At 44.8% G+C, this 20729-nt stretch overlaps 1 protein-coding gene across 1 annotated transcript in view; it reads right to left on the bottom strand.

Annotated features, from left to right (window-relative positions):
- Positions 1 to 4892: 4892 nt before the first annotated feature.
- Positions 4893 to 20729, bottom strand: part of TAFA4 (TAFA chemokine like family member 4) — a 120103-nt gene continuing 104266 nt past the window's right edge. Inside the window, exons 3-4 of the mRNA XM_068983114.1 lie at positions 7408 to 7532; positions 4893 to 4904 (exon numbers count right to left, since the gene is read on the bottom strand). Coding sequence (XP_068839215.1) covers positions 4893 to 4904; positions 7408 to 7532 — 137 coding nt within the window. The remainder of the gene's footprint in view (positions 4905 to 7407; positions 7533 to 20729) is intronic.

Here is a 20729-nt window from a genome sequence, read left to right as displayed (position 1 = left end):
TCGGGCCCCTTGATCTGTAACCAACCTCTCCCAATCAGCTGTTGACATCAAATTCTATTTGTCTTCCTTTTAAGTTGCAGAGGAAAACACACCCAAAACATTCCACAACATGGTTATAGGCCCTAGTTCTGTATCTTGTGGGGTTTATAAAAAATCCCAGCAGATTAGTACATTGATTGCTCATCGAGGTAACTCAACATATGCTAAGACATGCTTTTATTAATGGGACTAAACTTTTGCCAGATGAGTGCTGATTTAAATCAGTGTATGTCAAGGATCAGAATACTGCCTTTGTTATATTTTTAAGGAGCCACTAAGCACAAGGTAGTTAACTTTTGTTTTCAAAAATAGGTTATTTTATAAAACTACAATATTTTCTGAAAATGTGGTGGTGGTTTAGATGCTAAGTCGTGTCTGACTTTTTGCAACCCCATTGACTATAGCCTGCCAGGCTCCTCTGTCCATGGGATTCTCCAGGCAAGAATACTGGAGTGGGTTGCCATGCCCTCCTCCAGGGGATCTTCCTGATCCAGGAGTTGAACCCAGGCCTCCTGTATTGCAGGCAGATTCTTTACCAACTAAGCTACAAGGGAAACCCTTTCTGAAAACCTACATCCATTAAAAAATGCGTGGTTTCTTCCACTTTCAAGCACCCAGGCTCACCATTACTTGGCATCTAAGAAAACAGATCTGCAGTTTCTATAGTTTGAAATCGTCGTGTAATAAATTGTACAGGTTAGATAATCAATACACCAACTAGGAATAAATAGAAGCATAATATGTTAACCCATCTACACCATCCGCATACTTTCAAAGTAAATGATATTCTCCAATCACACAGTCGTCGTGACTACTCAGTGTCATCATCCAATCAGGTATGTATTCACCCTTCAGATATGCCTTTAACTGACACAGTCCTTTATTTGTGCATTCTGAAACTGCTCTCTTGTTTGCTATACAGTATTCTCCGCACAAATAGTATTAAAACCCTTTCCTCGTGGAACTTAGCTAAAATAGGGAGAGAGAGAGTTTTTCTGTGAAACACCAAATGGTAGAGTATTTTCAGTTTTGCAGGCCACACCGTCCCTGTTGTATCTATTGCACTCTGCCTTCATACCGTGAAAGCAGCCGTAGGCAATAATACATAAACCAGTGGGCTTTGCTAGGTCCCAATAATCTTCATTTTTGGATGTTCAAATTGAAACTCACAAAATTTTCATGCTAAGAAAAGCATACTCCTTTTGTTTTTTTCCCCAACTATTTTTAAAAAAAAGTACAACTCATTCTTTCTCTGCTGTTTTAAGGACCTGTGAGCTAAGGGCTGGATTTAGCTCGTAAGACATAGCTTGCTTATTGCTAGCCTAGAGGAAAAGGGCTGGACAAATAGGTAAATTAAAAGTATATCAAAAGGTGATAGAGTGTATGGTGCCCAGGACTGGGGCAGGGAGGGGAGACGGCAGCTATTTCACAGAGGCTTGTCGGGGAAGGAGGTGCCTGCAGAGAACCTTGAGAGAACGGGGCCCTGACTACTTGAGCGAAGAACTGTCCAGGGAGAGGGAAATGCAAGGATTTTGGCCTTTTTCTAAGGGAGGCACAGAGATGAGACAAGGAATGTGGTTCCAGGCTGTCAACTCAGAGAGACCACTTGGTAAGAGGGGAGCCAGCAGGACTCGTGACGAATACAGGATGTGCGGGAAAGGCATCAAGGACAGCTCTCGGGTCTTAGGCTTGTGCAGCCAGAGGAGGAAGCGGGTCATTTTCTGCACAGGGAGGACTCGCTCTCTCAGCCTCAGGTTCCTCGTCTGCTAAATGAAAACCAGTAGCATCTACCCTCCTTAAGTTGTTGTGAGAAGGGAGTGAACTGCACGAAGGGTGTGGTCGCTACTTGTCGTGAGGTTCGTGCTCAAGGAACAGTGACTGTTGTCATGGTAGCTGTTCCTGGATCTCTTTCAAGCATCTGTTTCAAACCCAACCATCTCTAGAGTCAGCCAAGCAGCAGTCTACATCTAGAATGTATTCTCAAAAGCATCTTATTTGAGGAAGCTCATTCTCCACATCCAACCCTTTCGGGAACCTTTCTGCACTGATGGTTGGATGAGATGCTTTCAGATTTAGTTGCTTTGAAAAATTTTTGTCTTGCTGATTGTAGGTGGAAGGTGCATTGCATCTTGGTGGATGAAAGGTTGCTATCGTGTCGCTATCAGCTCCACTCTCACGTGACACTGTGCCTCGAAGTGTTCAGGCTCTAGGGATCAGAGAAGCTAAGACTTCAGGATAAGAGTCACCTCGGTGCGACCTTGAAAGACAAGTGGACTCGAGAGGTGGAAGGGGATGGAGAGGAAGGTGTGGACACATAGGCCTGTCTGCTGAGTAGCCATGAAGGCCCATCCCCAGATGCTTATATTCTACATTTTCTAGCAGTTACCAAGGGGCATCCATCGATGATTCCAGGAAGGAACCTGGGCAGGGACCTCACCCTCGTGGCACAGAAAGCCAAGACAAAGGTAGGAACTGAGAGCAGGTAGGGAGCTCGAAAACCGAGGGTATACTGTTTGCTCATCAGAATCTCCCTAAGAACAACTGTTTTTAAAGTATGGTTTTCTAATCCCCATCCCAGAACATCCTAGAATGAGGCTCAAAATAGTTGTATTTTTAACAAGTTCCCGTGATGATTGTTCTACAGCCACTGGTATCATGAAACAGTTATAACATGGTGGTAGAGAGGACACGGAGAAGGCGATGGCACCCCACTCCAGTGCTCTTGCCTGGAAAATCCCATGGATGGAGGAGCCTAGTGGGCTGCAGTCCATGGGGTCGCAAAGAGTCGGACACGACTGAGCGACTTCCCTTTCACTTTCATGCATTGGAGAAGGAAATGGCAACCCAGTCCAGTGTTCTTGCCTGGAGAATCCCAGGGACGGGGGAGCCTGGTGGGCTGCCGTCTACGGGGTCACACAGTCAGACACAACTGCAGTGACTTAGCAGCAGCAGCAGAGAGGATAAGGATGACCTGTTGCAGTAGACCAAGAGCCAGAGGGAAGGGTATCAATTAGGGACCAGTGAGGAAGGAACCAGAGCCGTTGGTCATCTTAGATCCTGAGGAGAGGGAGGTGTGGAAGAGAGTGTCTTACCTCCTACCCCTAGCTTTTCCAGTATGAAATACTGCAAACACTTGGACACTTAATAGAAACTCTGAAGAACAAAAAGAAGCAATGGGATCAGGTAGGATGCTTACACACACAGTTACCGAAAGAACTACCTGTTTTCCAGCTTTAGCACTGCTGCTGTGTGGGGCTATACAACTCTGTCGCGGGGACAGCCCTGTGCATTTCAGGATGTTGAGCCGCATCTCTGGCCTCTAACCACGGAAGCCCACAGCAACCCCCTCCCCAGTGTGTGACAACTAAAAACATCCTCAGACATTGCCAAACATCTCCTTGAGGGCAAAACTGTCCCTCAGTGGGAATCACCACTCTCAACGCACACTTCTTTACTCTTAGAAGTCTTAAAATTAGGAACATGTAAAAATCTAAAACTTTTCAAACTTCAGCATGTGATCTGCTTGTATTTGCAAACAACAAAAAGCCTTCAAACCATTGCCTGTGGTGCTAAGACACTGCACACTTGTAAGGAGCCTTAACACCGACAACTCAAACAGGGAGAAATGATTCAGCACATTAGCAATTTCAGGAGACCCTGGTTTGATTCCTGGGTCGGGAAGTTCCACTGGGGAAGGGATAGGCTACCCACTCCAGTATTCTTGGGCTTCCCTTGTGGCTGAAGAATCCGCCTGCAATGTGGGAGACCTGGGTTCAATCCCTGGGTTGGGAAGATCCCCTGGAGAAGGGAAAGGCTACCCACTCCAGTATTCTGGCCTGGAGAATTCCACGGCCTGTATAGTCCATGGGGTTGCAAAGAGTTGGACACAACTGAGCAACTAACACTTTTCACTTTCAGGTAATAAAACTCAGAATTTAATTAAGGAAAATCAAGGCAGGATGTCAGAGAAGTTAGATTTCCCCCAACAAAGCAGTACCTGCCTCCTCTCCAGGGATATTGAAAACAATACAAGCAGAATTAGCTCAGTGTCTGGCTTCCTGGTTACGGAGTTGTCCGCTCTCACGTTCCTATCTTCATCTAAGACTATTCACATCGCAGGTTGACTGCTAACTTTGTTACATTCGCATTTCAGTGGGAAAGAAAATTTGGACCTAGATGCCTGACAGTAGCTAATCTTTTCCTTTTAGCCCTTCTGTGTTTTGATGCTGCCATGCATGGACTGTTAATGAAAATGGAAACTCTTTTGCTATATGGTTACTAATACCCCCTTGAGAGAGGCAAGTGTTCTATCTTTATGTGACTGTGGTCTCACCTAGGGTGTGAGATCCAGTGTCAGACACAGCTTTTGTGAGCTCGATGCCAGGCACCACTCCACAAATGGATTTACTCTACGTGCATAAGCTCCATAAAAGACATAAAATGTTTTATATAGTTCAAGTCACACCGACTTGGATTACCAAAGGAAACAAAGCTTTATGACGCCAAGATTATTCTCCAGTGCTGTATCACAAAAAAGAAAAAAGAAAAGCAGCTATGTATCATGAGGACTGGGGGAACTGTATCATGCCTCTGCAGCTTTTCACAGCGCTAAATGAAATGTCACTGCCGTTGAGGATTCGCTAGAGCAAACTCCTAATCCCAGCACATAGAGCTACAACACCCCTCCAGGCCCGCTTCGTGCAAATACCCTCGCTAACTACGGAAACAGCAGGGAGCTGCTCAAGCAAGGGGCTCCTTAGATGCATTCTGTCCCAGAACACAGCTGACTGGCGCTCAGTATCTTATTTTATATTTCTGTGTAATAGTCAATACAAGTATAGCCTTGCAAAACGTTATTTCTTAGTCTACAAGAAACACACAAAAAGGAAAAGTTTATGGTTGACGGATTTAAGACTCTAGCTCTTTGGCCACTACAAGATTTGGATTTTGGAAGAGGTAAGGGAAAAGAGGCTGATGGGGGCCCATGGGAAAGGACACTGGAATTATCTTAAGGCAGGATTTGTTTAACAGGCACACTTGGGTTTACCCAGATTGAAAGTTTATGGGAGTGGGTTAGAAGAGCTGATAAAAATGATGTCAGTGTTGGAAACAGTGCTGCAGTGACCATTGGGGTCCATGTGTCTTTCAGAGTTATGGTTTGCTTAGGGTATAACATATATTCACTGCTGCTGCTGCTGCTAAGTCGCTTTAGTCGTGTCCGACTCTGTGCGACCCCGTAGATGGCAGCCCACCAGGCTCCGCCGTCCCTGGGATTCTCCAGACAAGAACACTGGAGTGGGTTGCCATTTCCTTCTCCAACATGTGAAAGTGAAGTCACTGAGTCGTGTCCAACTCTCAGCAACCCCATGGACTGCAGCCCAGGCTCCTCCATCCATGGGATTTTCCAGGCAAGAGTCCTGGAGTGGGGTGCCATTGCCTTCTCTGATATATTCACTACCATGTGTAAAACAGACAGCTAGTAGAAAGCTGCTGTATAACACAGGAAGCTCAGCTTGGTGCTCTGTGATGACCTAGATGGGTGGGGGATGGGAAAGAGGTGATAGATGCATCCATATGGCTGATTCACTTAATTGTACAGCAAAAAATAACACAACATTGTAAAGCAATTATACTCCAATTTTTTTTAATGGTGGCAGTAGTAACTTCCTTCCTCTGCCTACAACCTCCATGAACCTCTACTGCCCTGGATAAAAAAGCATAGATCAGGTCATTTAACCTAGTGATCATGATATCACTAACAAGGACAACTTCGTTGATAATTGTAATTAATGGTAAAATGGTCTTGATTTTGAAATTATTTTACTTACATAATGAAGAATAAGTCAGACAACTTATTAGACTATTAATAATCTGAGATGTAATAAATATCAGCTAAAATTTACCTGTAAAGTTTATTTTTAAATCTTGTTTTACAATAGTATGTTTTAGACTTAATCTTTTATTAATGACTTGTTTAAATATTTATAAGATCTTGTTTATTATAATACCTCATGTGCACACACAGGAGAGCTCACCTGTTCTTGCCCTCAGTGGCTGAAGATGACTGAGAACTTGAGTAATTCAAAACACTCATAAAGGGGGAAAATGTAAGCAAGGTGAGAAACCATTCAAGGGATATTATACCTCTTTGGGGGGCCAAAGCTGACACAGCAACTAGGATTAAACAGCCATTCCATTCCAGTGTGTGTAGCTCATTAGAATCCTAGACTGACCTGTTTTATTAATTTTTGTACAAGAAACAGTGCAGAGAGATTCAGCCAGCTCTGGGACTATTAGGTGAGCGACCCAGCAAAAGGCCCTGACTTCACCGCTCTCCTCCCAGACAGGAAGCTGACAGAATGAAGCAAGTAAGTGGAGCAAGGCCTGTGAACTGTGTTTTACATAATGCACTCAGAGATACAAGGGATGTGCATCCGATCAGTGAAGGATTCCCTGAAGAATGGTTTCTTTCTAGAGAAGGATGGCAGAAAGCGCATTCCTTTGCAGCTGGAAAAGCACCACGGGAAGGACTAACCGAGGCTGAGATGGTTGGAGCAGAAAGAACGAAGGTAGGTGCTCTGCGGAGTTTTTTAGTGAGAGCCACACAAGCAGAGGTGAGCTAAGGAGCACAGAGAAGCCACTCAAGAGATTTGGGGGTGGACTAGCTCAGCAGATCTGCAATTCACAAAAATGACTCCATTCTATGGAGAACAGGCAGGAAGGGAAGCAAGAGTGGGTATGAGGAAGCAACCCTGGTCATCCAGACACAGCAGAGACCACCCAGGGGCGGTAACTATGATGATGCAGAGAGGGGGCGGGGTGTGGGAGTACCAGTCCCTAAGACAAAACAAGAGCGTGGACAGCAGGAGAGGAGAAAGAAGTGCAGTTCCTGGCTCGAGAACTGGGTAGAAAATGGAGTGTTTCAGAGACACAACGAGAACGAGGATGAATGGGGAGGAAACACCACTTACAAGGCTTGAATTGGAGTCTTCAGCCAATTCAGCCAGACTAAATCTCCACCGAGGTGGCAGGTATTCTATTTCAGTGAGTCACCAGGATGTGGGGTCTGGCCACACTGGTTTGATGCACGGGACTGTCAACTGTGAAACCTTTACTTTAAATCCGCCCGTGAAGGAGCTGAAATGAATTCAGGAGCCCTGCTTCAGATAAGGCATCCCTCCACCAGTCACGACTCCATAAATCTGAAATGGAGGGTGATGCTGAGAAATGGGCCTTTCACAGGGCCCGACTCCTAGCGGGGCATTGCCCACGGAACTTTACCCTCCCTCTTGGTGGCAGGATGAATGCAGGGGGCAGGCTACAGCGTGCGGAAGCTGTCGCGTGCAGTTGCATTCCGTCTATACTTGCCTTGGTAGTTTTGACTTTGTTGCCACTGCTACAGGACCAACCTGAGTAATCGGGCAGCACTCGGCAGTCCTCTCCTTCCAAACAAGGATCCATGTGACACCACCATTTCTGAATCACAATGGAAGCTGGAAGACAAAGGCCATGTAACATTTGTGATGCGGTTTCTTCCCTCCAAATCTAGGCAACGTAAAGCTCAATGCAGGTTAGTACACTGGCTTCCAAGACTGCGTATAGGTGTCACCATAAGGAAAGAATCCAACCACCCATATACTTAACAGAAAAACACTATTTTTTTTTATGCAGTTGGCTAACATTATGATGTCGGTAGTAAGATCTCAGACTGTGTGCCCTTCTTTAAAGGAGCTCGGATGAGCTGTTTTACTCTCAGCTTTGGTTTCTTCACCTGTACAATGGGGAGAAAAATAGAGCCTCCCCAAAGGATAGCAAGGGGATACAGCCGATCCAGGTAAAAGCCCTGGCTGACTTTGCACCAGGCACTGTGTTGTCAGGAGATACTAGCTGTTACTGTGTCTCCATCTCCGGTTGCAGGTGGCAGTGGAGGATGCTGATACTGCAGGTGTGAGTGCTGTTGACAACAGAGTGTCAAGACTGGGAACAGACAATATTTTCATCCCAGAAGGTGCTCATCTCTCCATGCCATTCCAGCTAGGTGAGTCAACCTGAGTCGCCTGGGCGCCAAGTTAAGAGGGGGAGCACTGGCACCCCTTCACAAGCCCACATTCTCGACCAGTTAGCTGGCTTACCTGTGACTTCCCTTCACCTCACCGTCCCCACAGCAGTCTGCCAATACAGTGATTCATGCTGCAAGCCCATGAATCAGAAACTAGCCCCCAGTTCTCTGAGTTTGCAGGTAAAGATGAGAAATTAAGGAAAAAAACCATCAGCATGACTAGTTATTTCCATAGATTTCAAAGGACGAAAAAGATGGTGATAGGTTTTTTAAGGGGACTCCCATGCAGGAGGCTGGTAGAGGACCAAGTTCCAAAGCTGCGGGTAGTGTGTGTGGATTGGGGGTGGAAGCAGATTAACCTTTCGTTGTTGTTGAAACAGTAACAGGTTGCTTTTTTAATAATTCCCCAATGGATTCTACTACTGCCTCAGAACTCTGAAAGTCAAGTTCAAGAAAAAGCAGGCATTACACAAGCCTACCTTGGAGGAATCCGGACCACCACCATAAAGTAAGTGACACAACTTTATGACTTCCCAGTGCATATAAAGGTCAGGTTCACACTACCCCGTAGTCTCTTAAGGGTGCAATGGCACTGTATCTATTTTAAAAAAGCAAGCCTCAATGTATATATACCATAATTTAAAAAATATTTTACTGCTCAAAATTGCGAACTATCATCTGAGCCTTTAGTGAGTCATATTCTTTTCGCTGATAGAAGATTTGAAGTACTGCAAAAATTGCCAAATGTGACACAAATACACAAAGTGAGCAAAGGCGGTGGGGAAAATGGTGCTGAGAGACTCACTCAATGCGGGGTTGCCTCAAACCTTCAATTTGTCAAAACGCAGTGTCTGTGAAGTACAATCAAATGAGGCATGACTAAATCCTAACAGTTACTTTGTCGTGAATGCAGGACACCTTAAAAATGAAGGGAAGACACTTAGTAATTTCAAATTCATTACAACTCTAAGGTTAACAGTGGGTTTTTTTTTCCTGCGTTTTACACAGGAGAGAAAACTGAGCTCCAGTGGTATTAAGCAACCTGCCCAAAGTCACAGTTTTTGCAAGTAGCCAAACAGCATTTGAACAGAGGTGCCCAAGCGCAACACTGAGTACCTACCTGCTCCCCAGCAGAGGCCCGACTGGAGGCAGCAGCAACGCCAGGTAACAGAGCAAACGCGACGTGGCATGACAAGGGGACAGGACGGTTCCGTGACTGGCTGAAGTGACGACTTACTGTGCCTTCCCTGCGTGCAAACACCATTCCAGGTTCTGACCCAACACTGAGGTGTTGCCCAGTAAGTCCCCTCCAAACCAAGACAGTGCCTGAGTAAGGCAGATTTGTGATCTAGAATAACCAGCTGCTACTGAAATCAAACAGAGAAGGCAATGGCACCCCACTCCAGTACTCTTGCCTGGAAAATCCCATGGACGGAGGAGCCTGGTAGGCTGCGGTCCATGGGGTCTCCAAGAGTCGGACACGACTGAGCGACTTCACTTTCACTGTTCACTTTCATGCATTGGAGAAGGAAATGGCAACCCACCCCAGTGTTCTTGCCTGGAGAAACCCAGGGACAGGGGAGCCTGGTGGGCTGCCGTCTATGGGGTTGCACAGAGTCAGACACGACTGAAGCGACTTAGCAGCAGCAGCAACTGAAATCAGAAGGTGCCAACACTGAGAAAGGCATAGCGCTAAATGGCTTATTTATTGTGTCAGAGACTGAACTTGATGGATGGACACACTGGGGTCAAGTCTAGGAAAGCTGTATTTTTTTCAGCTCCCAATATCACAACAACAGTTTCACCTTAAAATTGTACAGAGCAGTGTCATTTTCAAAGCACTTTTATGTACTGTTCTTCTTGTGATTGTCCCCAGAACCTTCAGAAGCAAGAAAAGGAGGCAGATGGTTCCAGACAAAACACCAGAGCTTTCCACACCATGAGTAGTATCTGAATCTAGACTCTGCATCCATCAATCTTCCTGCTTACGCCAGAGTTTAAGGGAATAGTTTAGACGAGGAAGTGCTACGCAGAGTTGACCATATTCATAGTGCCGACTAGTCATTGCCTATTTTCTGACTGCCTCAGTCTGGTCCCAAGTAGGTACAAAGATAAGGGGTTCCCAGCCTTCAATTTAAAATACCATCTCCAGGCAGAAAAGTTATATAAATGTTGACAGACTTTGTTATATTTACACAGAGTTAAAATGGAACATGAAATACTGTCCAGAAAAATCTTTAAAACTGTTCCACAGACAAACTTTCTTCCACTCAGCAGTGGAGACCTGTGTACTCCTGGCAGGTATCAGAGCTCCACGGATGATTCGAAAGCAGCTCTGACAGGTGCCTAGAGATCCGAGTGAAGGTAAGAGGGACAGTGAAGGGGTGGCTGAAGTGAGAGGTCAGCAAGGAAGCAATGGACACTCAGGGGCTGTCAGGGGCAAGTGAACACTTGGTTCTCTCAGCAGCAGGAAGCTCTGAGAAGCTTGTGACCAAGATGGCACCCTCAGCCAGGAAACCTGTGTCCCTAGAAGATGAGAGAATGTAGAACAAAAAGGAGTCTGAGAGAAAAGACCAGCTGAGCTGGAGTGAGGTGAGAAGTCGGGGAATAAACTCCCTGCCGAGGAAATGGATGAAATCCAATTCTCTCACCTTCAGAGCAGAGAAGTGCTGGTATCTCCTCCCTGGACCATGGGGATCCAAGACAAATCTAGAAACAGATCTTGAGGGGGAAGGATGATGGATTCAGGCATTCATCACAGACAAACAGGCCAATTCCTAACTACTGAACTGCCTAGTTTTGTTTAAAGATTGAAGTGTATTTTAATAAATAAAAGAAGCATATATTGACACCATCAAGACCTTATGAAATCATTTACCACGATCCTGTCATTTAATTGGAAAACACAGATCATATTTCTAAAGACAGATTCACAACTGACTCCTAAAACTAGCAACGCTGTCCTGGAATGTAAAACACTGCTAACTTGTGAAAAAGAAACCCTGTTCATATTCGATAGAACACAAAGAGGGAGAGGCTTCCATAGGTCCATACTGTATCTGGATAAAGGTTTTTGTGAAAAACTTAATCCCCGATGTTCTTTCAAAAAAGAAAGACATACTAAGAGGCGCCCCGGTAGCCAAAATACAAGTTTCACATTCCTTTAGGAGTTAAGGATTGAGGAAAGAAAGCACAGTGAAGGGGAGAACCAAGCAGGGGGCTGACCTAACAGAGAAGAGAGTGATTAAGCAGCCTGCGAGTGTCAGCCTCCGTGCACACTGTAGGGCTGTAGGCTGAGACAAAGGACTCAGAAATAGGATTCTATTAAAATAACTCTTGAGAACATCTGCCCACTTAACTGAGTCTTGTCTCTGCAGGAAAATAAGTTTGTAGGAGGAATACATGGTTTTTTTTTTCCTGTTACCAAGTACCATAATATATTTTTAATGAGAAACTTATCTTGTCACTTCTATTTTTAAAATGAAATTCTTTAAAAAGCCCCATGCCTTCCTGACTTAGAAAAACACAAAATATCCCTATCTCCAAGCTGCCGAGCTGTAACAAATTTCTGGTTTTATGCAGGAAAGGAAATTTTAAAAAGACAGTGATGATGCTCCCGTTTTATGGAAGCAGCTAGTACTTCCTGTGTTCTCTTTGGGGGACAGTGTGGCGAGGTGGCTAAGTAACTAAGGAAAGCTGATGCACTGTCTTTATCTCTCTGTTGTATAAAATAGATGGATGTTTTTGGTTTCTTGCCCTTGTTCCAAATAAATATCACTCTAAATACATACTCTGCTTTCTTTAATACATAATTATTTAGATAAGCCCACCTTCAAATAAGACTAAGAGGCTCACTTCTCTATATCTGGTCTCTCCTTTATTGGTTTATTTTGATTGTTTTTACAAATAGGTAAGGCTTTTCTAAAGAAAAGTGTGTTTCTACACTGACACTATGGACAGAAAGGTTTAAGCAGCATCTTCCCCAGGATATGTGTCCTCTGGAAAATGGAAACAGTCACAAGAACATCAAAACAAGAAGAAGAGGTTTTGATGTATTTCATCTTTAGCTCTTTTGCTCTTACCTGTGTTATTTCAAGACACCTGACATGTTCCTTCAATATTAAGCCACTGATTAACTTTTAAGAAAGGTAGGTGGAAAAGCCTGCCAATAGATATGCTTAGAATTCAAGAAAGGGAGCCATTAGAAGCTGACCCAGCTAACATGCATAAAAGCAGTAGTGGGAGGACTATGGTTTGTTTTTTTTTAAGGAATCTTTTACTTGTTCACACATTTTACCTATGACCCAGTATTGTTATTTCCACAGAGTACACAGTGAGGCTGTGGGTGAAGATATACACACTCCTCCTCTGTGATCTAAGATGCATCTAAATGCGACCTCGCACAAGCACATCCACACACAGCAGAGACCTCGAAGGCCGGGCTTCTCAACCGTGACACGCCTGACATTTGGAGCCATCTAATTCTTCACTTCAGGGGTACAGCCTGTGCGTGTTAAGATATTCAGCAGCACGACCCTCTCCCCCAGCATAAAGACCAAAAGCATCTCCAGGCATTATCACATGTTTCCAAGCTGCAGAAAACCACCCCCAGTTGAGCAACAATGGTCTCTGGTCACATACAGTTATGATCCAGATGTCCTCAGCCCAGAAGGAGAGGCTTTGCTAGTTCATCAAACCTCATCAAAGCTTGGCCGGGTGAAAATAAAATAATACAACTCACTCTAATACCATGTCAGCTCTAGTCCTGTGTCCCTTCTTCCCCACTGAAGGTAATTCCACAAGTCTAACATCTGCGTGTTTCTCTGTCCCCTACAGACACCCAAATCCTGGGCTCACCATGACACCTAGGCTGACAATCTATCTGACCTGTCAAATTCAGAGAGCACATTGTTCCTTCTGAGAAATCTCAGGGTATTTGATACGAACTTCGCTCACAGCATTTCCTACCTTTCTTATTGGCAGAGTGGGCTTCGTCCACTCTCCTTGAATACAAATTCCCAGACAGCAGGCAGTAAGTCCAAAAATTTGATTTGCTCTCAGACCTTTACTATCACAGGCCCTGTGTACACCTCCAGATTTGTCTTCTACCATTTCTGAGCCAGACGAGCTGCTTCCACTTCCCAAGGCTGCCCCCACTCATTCTCAGGTGCTCTACACCCCCGCCCCTCCTCCTACGTAGTAAACTCGGACTCACGGCTCCTCATGGGTACCACCCTTGACCCCTTCTCTATTCTCCAAGAGTCCTTCATTTACTAGACTTTAATTATCTATCTTGATTATTATTAGCAAACTCTGGGTTGAAAACAGGACCTCCAGCATCTAGGACTTGCCAGGCACAAAAGAGCTAAATTAAAACTAGATAAATGCACACACATATCCTTCCAACTGTCAAAGTGCTTTAGTAAAGGATACTTCATTGTCACTTAGCTGACCAACACCGAGAAAAACTCAGAAAACTGCTTCATCGTTCAGGTGGCTCAGAGAACACAGCTAGGAACAAAACCTTGTGAACTCACATCTTAAAGACAGACCCTACATCTCACCACACAACCCACAAATCACAAAAGACGTCTTCAGGACACACAGTAACTCTTATCCTTAACCAAGCGAAGTCTGACATCTCAGAAAAGGCACTGGGACATCATCACTGAAAGGAAAAAAAAAAAAAAAAAACCTTTGAAAAGTAACTGTCTTCTAGTACTAGGCTTTTGTCTTATTAAGCTTTTATAAACCTGATGTTTAGAGAGCATTCAGTTTGACAAAATAAATTAAGCTAAATTGTAGTACATATTTATCTCATTTTATCATAAAACAATTCAGCATTATCGCTATAGGGCTGTATTTTGATAAATGTGTAGAATACAGTTCCTACCACAAAACAGCCTTGTCTATGCCAGTGGAAGATGTGAAAGTAAGAATGCTTAACAGCTAAATAGTTTCTGTTTCAGGATCCAAGTAATCATCGCTTCCATCAAATAATTCTTCATTCCTTCTCCCAAATCCCAAATGTGTATTACAGACACATTTCAATAATTCAGGGGGACTTCATAAGTTAATTATAACAAAGAAAGCTTGATGGGAGGAAAAGAGAGCTATTTTTAACTACTAAAAGCTGTGCTTTCCCGGAAAAGCAACAAAAACACTAGATAAGTATCTGTGGTATGGATTAACAAAAATGCATAAAGATAGTCCAGCGTCTGTACCAAAATTAATGCCCCTCTTCTCGCCTTTAATTTAATGTAAATTCAAGTAAATTTTATATTTTAGATCCTTTCTATCCTTATTGACAAATAAGATAAAAGGAAGGTATCAGCAGACACTAGGTCTCCCCACGTGCCAGTTAGCAGCATGATATTGCATAATTATTATAGGATAAAGATTAAGCAGGTAAAGCTAAAAAGCTCGACTCAAACACATTCAAACAAGGAACAGAAGATCAGAGACGTACGAGAACAGTCATACATCCTAACTAGAGTCTAAAGTACAACTTCTAACACTGCCTCCGTGACTTTGAGCCCATGAACACTGATCGACCACCGACTATTTGCCAGGCAGTGCTCGTGCAGGGGACACAGATATGAAGACACAGTCCTATCTCTCTCAGGGGTTTTGGATGCCCTGGCCACCAAATTACACTAAGCTTACACAATGGCATAAAGCTTATCCTGCACTGCCCAACACAGAAGCTTCAGGTCCCACGTTCCCACTTAAACACACTCGCACATCTGGAATGCTCTGGAGCCTCACATGCTTAGGGGCTCCCAGTCGCACTGGACACACGTACATGATGCCGCTCAGAGATGGAGATGCACAGAAAGAACACTTGCATCATCACAGAAAGTTCTGCTGTGCAGAGTCCGCTCTGAGAGCAGACAATCTGTCTCCAGCCCTCACCGGTCCTCCCCACCAAGGCACTCATGTAGCCTGTGAGCATGTTTCCTTTGCCAGAGACGGAACCAAAATGCCTTTCAGTAGAACAGCTAAATAAATTACAACCTGTCCTTATGAAGGAGTGCTGTGGAGCAATTAAAAAGAAAACAGGTCAACAGGTACTAGCACACAAAGATCTCCACAACCCAGTACTAACAGGAGTACTGTACACTGAGTCAAGAAATAGCCCCTGGGATATCCGTTTGTGTAATGCACATTCATTCCGAGATCTACCACATTTTCTACAGACCTGTTTTAAATACACCATATATTGACCAAAGAGAGAAATGTAGTTACCCAGAGAGTAGAGGCCAAAAAGGATTTCCCCACATATCAAACGTAAAACAAGCTAGTTTACGGTAAGGGATTAGCATTTCCTTTACTAAGAGACAGATGCTAATGGGAGCTACTACCTTATCTGTACTCTCCAGGCCCCAGTAAAAGTGCTTAACGAATTGTAACACATGATTTAGACATACAAGATTTTTATATTCAAATATCCCAAACCAGGCAGAGTATGAACACAGTTATGTACTGATTCATGACTTCCTGTAGACATGTGAAATCTACAGAGGTCATGTTTGGTCTGGATAAAATGGCAGAGAAGGAGGAACTTGAGTTCATCTCCTACCCTGGAGACACCAAAGCCACAAGCAGATACAGAACAACTATTTCCGAGAATGACCTGAAGGCTGGGAGAACAGGTTTTCTGCAAGTAAGTCTATAAAAGAGAACGTCACGTCCAAACAGGTAGGAGGGGCACAGGGGCAGTCAGAACCCACACCCCTGGTGCGGGACCCAGGGCGGGAGGGACGTCGCGACCGGGAAGCCCCCCGCCCAGGAGCGGAGGGACAGGCACCACGTCGGGTAGCTCAGCCCAGGGGTCCTGCACCAGCAAGGTGAGCCCTTAGAACGGCCTTGAAAACCAGCGGGACTCACGGCGAGGAGAGCTGGGGGAGCGCAGACAACTGACACTCCGCTCTTGAAGGGTTCACACACAAACTCACTTATTCCAAGTGAGGCAGCAGCTTGCAAAGTGCCCCTGTCACACAGGAAGGAAATTCAGGGACTACGTTTAGGGCGTGTACCAGAGAGGCAAGCCTCTGGTATCACCTCCAGGGACAGAAGTGCTGACAGGGACTGTTTTCTTTAACCCTCTTTTTACCTAGCTGGTCCAGCGCTGCTGAGCGGCATTTCTGCAGCCCCATCTACCAGGCTAACACTGTGCCCCGCCCCGCCCCGCCCCGCTGGGGTCAGTCCCTCCCAAGGAGATTCCCCGCTCCCTGGTGGGCCACCTCAGCGCCCAGGTGCCCCTGCAAACCAGCTCCCATTCAGGCAACTCTGCACAACCGCACTCTCACAAGCGTCGTGATCAAGCCTCACAGCCAGTTGTCCCAGAGACCAATTTTATACCCAGGACGTGCCATAAACAGTCCTGGCCAACCCACGCAACCAGCCATCCTGGGCGTCAACCCTGCCCACCAGTGTGTCTGCAGCAGTAGAGACTCAGCCCTAAAAGAAAGGTGCACACGGCCCACGCCGGTGATTCCGGTGTCTGGGGGGTGCAGGGTAAGGGGGAAGACATATGGGACCTGAGCCCTGGCACACTCCTCTCTAATCTGCAAGCCAGGAACACTTTTCTCCAGGGCTCTGGTTGCCAGAAGAACCGGGGTGGGGCATGAAGAAGTGCTGCCGCCTTGTGGACATTTCCTGTATTAACAACTTTAAACCCAGTGTTTCTGGCACTTCGTATTTACAAAGTTTGTGGGGAAAAGAAATGCAAAAAAGCAGAATGGCTGTCTGGGGAGGCCTTACAAATAGCTGTGAAAAGAAGAGAGGCAAAAAGCAAAGGAGAAAGGAAAGATATAAGCATCTGAATGCAGAGTTCCAGAGAATAGCAAGAAGAGATAAGCAAACCTTCTTCAGCGATCAATGCAAAGAAACTGAGGAACAGAATGGGAAAGACTAGAGATCTCTTCAAGAAAATCAGAGATACCAATGGAACATTTCATACAAAGATGGGCTCAATAAAGGACAGAAATGGTATGGACCTAACAGAAGCAGAAGATATTAAGAAGAGGGGGCAAGAATATACAGAAGAACTGTACAAAAAAGATCTTCACGACCCAGATAATCATGATGGTGTGATCACTCATCTAGAGCCAGACATCCTGGAATGTGAAGTCAAGTGGGCCTTAGAAAGCATCACTACAAACAAAGCTAGTGGAGGTGATGGAATTCCAGTTGAGCTGTTTCAAATCCTGAAAGATGATGCTGTGAAAGTGCTGCACTCAATATGCCAGCAAATTTGGAACACTCAGCAGTGGCTACAGAACTGGAAAAGGTCAGTTTTCATTCCAATTCCAAAGAAAGGCAGTGCCAAAGAATGCTCAAACTACTGCACAATTGCACTCATCTCACATGCTAGTAAAGTAATGCTCAAAATTATCCAAGCCAGGCTTCAGCAATACGTGAACCGTGAACTTCCTGATGTTCAAGCTGGTTTTAGAAAAGGCAGAGGAACCAGAGATCCAATTGCCAGCAACTGCTGGATCATGGAAAAAGCAAGAGAGTTCCAGAAAAACATCTATTTCTGCCTTATTGACTATGCCAAAGTCTTTGACTGTGTGGATCACAATAAACTGTGGAAAATTCTGAAAGAGACGGGAATACAAGACCACCTGACCTGCCTCTTGAGAAATCTGTAGGCAGGTCAGAAAGCAACAGTTAGAACTGGACATGGAACAACAGACTGGTTCCAAATAGGAAAAGGAGTACGTCAAGGCTGTATATTGTCACCCTGCTTATTTAACTTTTATGCAGAGTACATCATGAGAAACGCTGGACTGGAAGAAGCATAAGCTGGAATCAAGATTGCCGGGAGAAATATCAATCACCTCAGATATGCAGATGACACCACCCTTATGGCAGAAAGTGAAGAGGAACTAAAAGGCCTCTTGATGAAACTGAAAGTGGAGAGTGAAAAAGTTGGCTTAAAGCTCAACATTCAGAAAATGAAGATCATGGCATCCGGTCCCATCACTTCATGGGAAATAGATGGGGAAACAGTGAAAACAGTGTCAGACTTTATTTTGGGGGCTCCAAAATCACTGCAGGTGCTGATTGCAGCCATGAAATTAAAATATGGTTGCTTCTTGGAAGAAAAGTTGTGACCAACCCAGATAGTATATTCAAAAGCAGAGACATTACTTTGCCAACTAAGGTCTGTCTCATCAAGGCTATGGTTTTTCCTGTGGTCATGTATGGATGTGAGAGTTGGACTGTGAAGAAAGCTGAGTGCCAAAGAATTGATGCTTTTGAACTGTGGTGTTGGAGAAGACTCTTGAGAGTCCCTTGGACTGCAAGGAGATCCAACCAGTCCATTCTGAAGGAGATCAGCCCTGGGATTTCTTTGGAGGGAATGATGCTAAAGCTGAAACTCCAGTACTTTGGCCACCTCATGTGAAGAGTTGACTCATTGGAAAAGAGTCTGATGCTGGGAGGGATTGGGGGCAGGAGGAGAAGGGGACGACAGAGGATGAGATGGCTGGATGGTATCACTGACTCAATGGACGTGAGTCTGAGTGAACTCCGGGAGTTGGTGATGGACAGGGAGGCCTGGCATGCTGTGATTCATGGGGTCACAAAGAGTCGGACACGACTGAGCACTGAACTGAACTGAAAGCACACCTGCTCTCAAGAAATGTCCTGGGGTAGGTAATCAAAAAAGAATTCACAACATGGAGGACTTCCACGAAGGCAATTTCAAGAGGTAAATTTAACACAGCTTTTTTTTTTTTAAGCACATGAAAAGATGCTCCACATGGCTTATTATTACAGAACTGAAATTAAAACTACAACAAGGTATCATCTGCCACTAGTCAGGATGACCAACATCAAAAATCTACAAATAATAAATGCCAGAGAAAGCATGGAGAAAAGGGAACCCTCCTAAGCACTCGTTTGGGGAATGAAAATTGTTAACAGCCACGATGGAGAACAGTACAGAAGTTCCTTAATAAACTAACAAAAGTACCACCACATGACCACTCCTAGGCCCATATGGAAACAAAAACCATAACTGGAATTGGCACATGCACGTTAATGTTCACTGGAGCACTGCTGGCAAAACCCAAGGGGTGGAAGCAATGAGAATCTCCATCCAGAGATGAACAGATAAAGAAGTGGTACATATATACAGTGGAATATTCCTCAGGAATAAAACAGAGTGAAAAAAATGCCTATTCCAGCAACATGGGTAGATCTGGATATCATCATCCTAAGTGAAGGAAGTCAGACCAAGAATGACAAAATGGCAATGGTATCACTGTTGCCTGCAACCTCAGAATCGATACACATGCACTCATTTGCAAAACAGAAACAGAATCACAGACATAAAAAACAAACGGCTGCCCAAGGGGCAAGGTGGGGTGGCAGGGAAGCATAAATTAGGAGACTGAAATTAACACATACACAGTAATAAATCAACCAGGACCATTTGTATAGCAGACGGAACTCCACTCAACATACTGCAGTAAGATGTGTGGGAAGAGAATCTGAAGAAGAATTGATATATGCATATGTATAACTGAACCAGGTTGATGTATGCTGAGAAGAAACACAACATTGTATGTCAATGTTACTCCAATATAAAACAAAAATTAAAAAGATAAATGCCAATGGTATAGGCCTTGGACCCCTGGCCTGGTGTCACATCCTTGGAGCCTGAGCCACCCTGAGTCCCAAGGCTGGACTGGGCTGGAGCTGGGGAGGATGTGCCAGTAAATAAGCCCCCTTCAACCTGAAGTGCCTGGTCCCTGTGGATGGGACCCCAATCTCCATATCCAGATGCACCCTCCTACCGCTCAAGCAAACCCAGTGCTCTCAAATGATGCCAACCCTTTGGGCTGGGATTTTAAAGAAGTCCCCTGTCCTCCCACAACCCCAGTGGTGGGGTTCCCACCAGCAGCCTCCTTCCTGGCAGTCCTCCCACCTAAGTACCACAGCACACTCAGCATCACAGTTAGGGGAGGGCTTAGGATTTCTGTGGGGAGTGCAGGTTAAGGGGGACGAAGTCACGAGACAACTCTGGAACAGATTTTCTCTGGGGCTCTGGTTGCCTGAGGAACCCAAGTGGGGCCAGAGAAAGTGCTGCCGCCTTGTGGACTTCTCCTGTAACAGCAACTTGAAAACCAGGACTTGGGACACTTCAAATTCACTATTCCGGGATGGAAAGGACACCTGCCCTCACGTAATGTCCTGAAGTAGGTAACTGAAAAAGAATTCACAAGGCAGACCTTCAAGAAGCCAATTTCAAGAGGTCAATTTAACATAACTTTTTTTTTTTTTTAAAGCACACGGAAAGATGCTCCACACGGCTCATTAGAGAACTGCAAATCAAAACCACAATGAGGTATCACCCCTTACCGGTCACAATGGCCATCATCATAAAGTCTACAAACAGTAAATGCCAGAGAGCACATGGAGAAAGGGAACCTTCCCATTCTGTTGTTTTTTGTTTTTTTCTTGGGGGGAGTGTAAATTGGTAATAGTCACAATGGAGAATAGTATGCCGGTTCCTTAAAAAAATAAAAACAGAGCTACCACACGATCTAGTAATTCCACCCTTGGGCCTATAGGCAGAGAAAAACTGGAAAAGATGCTTGCATGCCAACATTCA

This window comes from Capricornis sumatraensis, chromosome 10 (genome assembly GCF_032405125.1).
Source record: "Capricornis sumatraensis isolate serow.1 chromosome 10, serow.2, whole genome shotgun sequence".
Lineage (NCBI taxonomy): Eukaryota > Metazoa > Chordata > Mammalia > Artiodactyla > Bovidae > Capricornis > Capricornis sumatraensis.
This window is presented reverse-complemented; position numbering and strand designations above follow the sequence as displayed.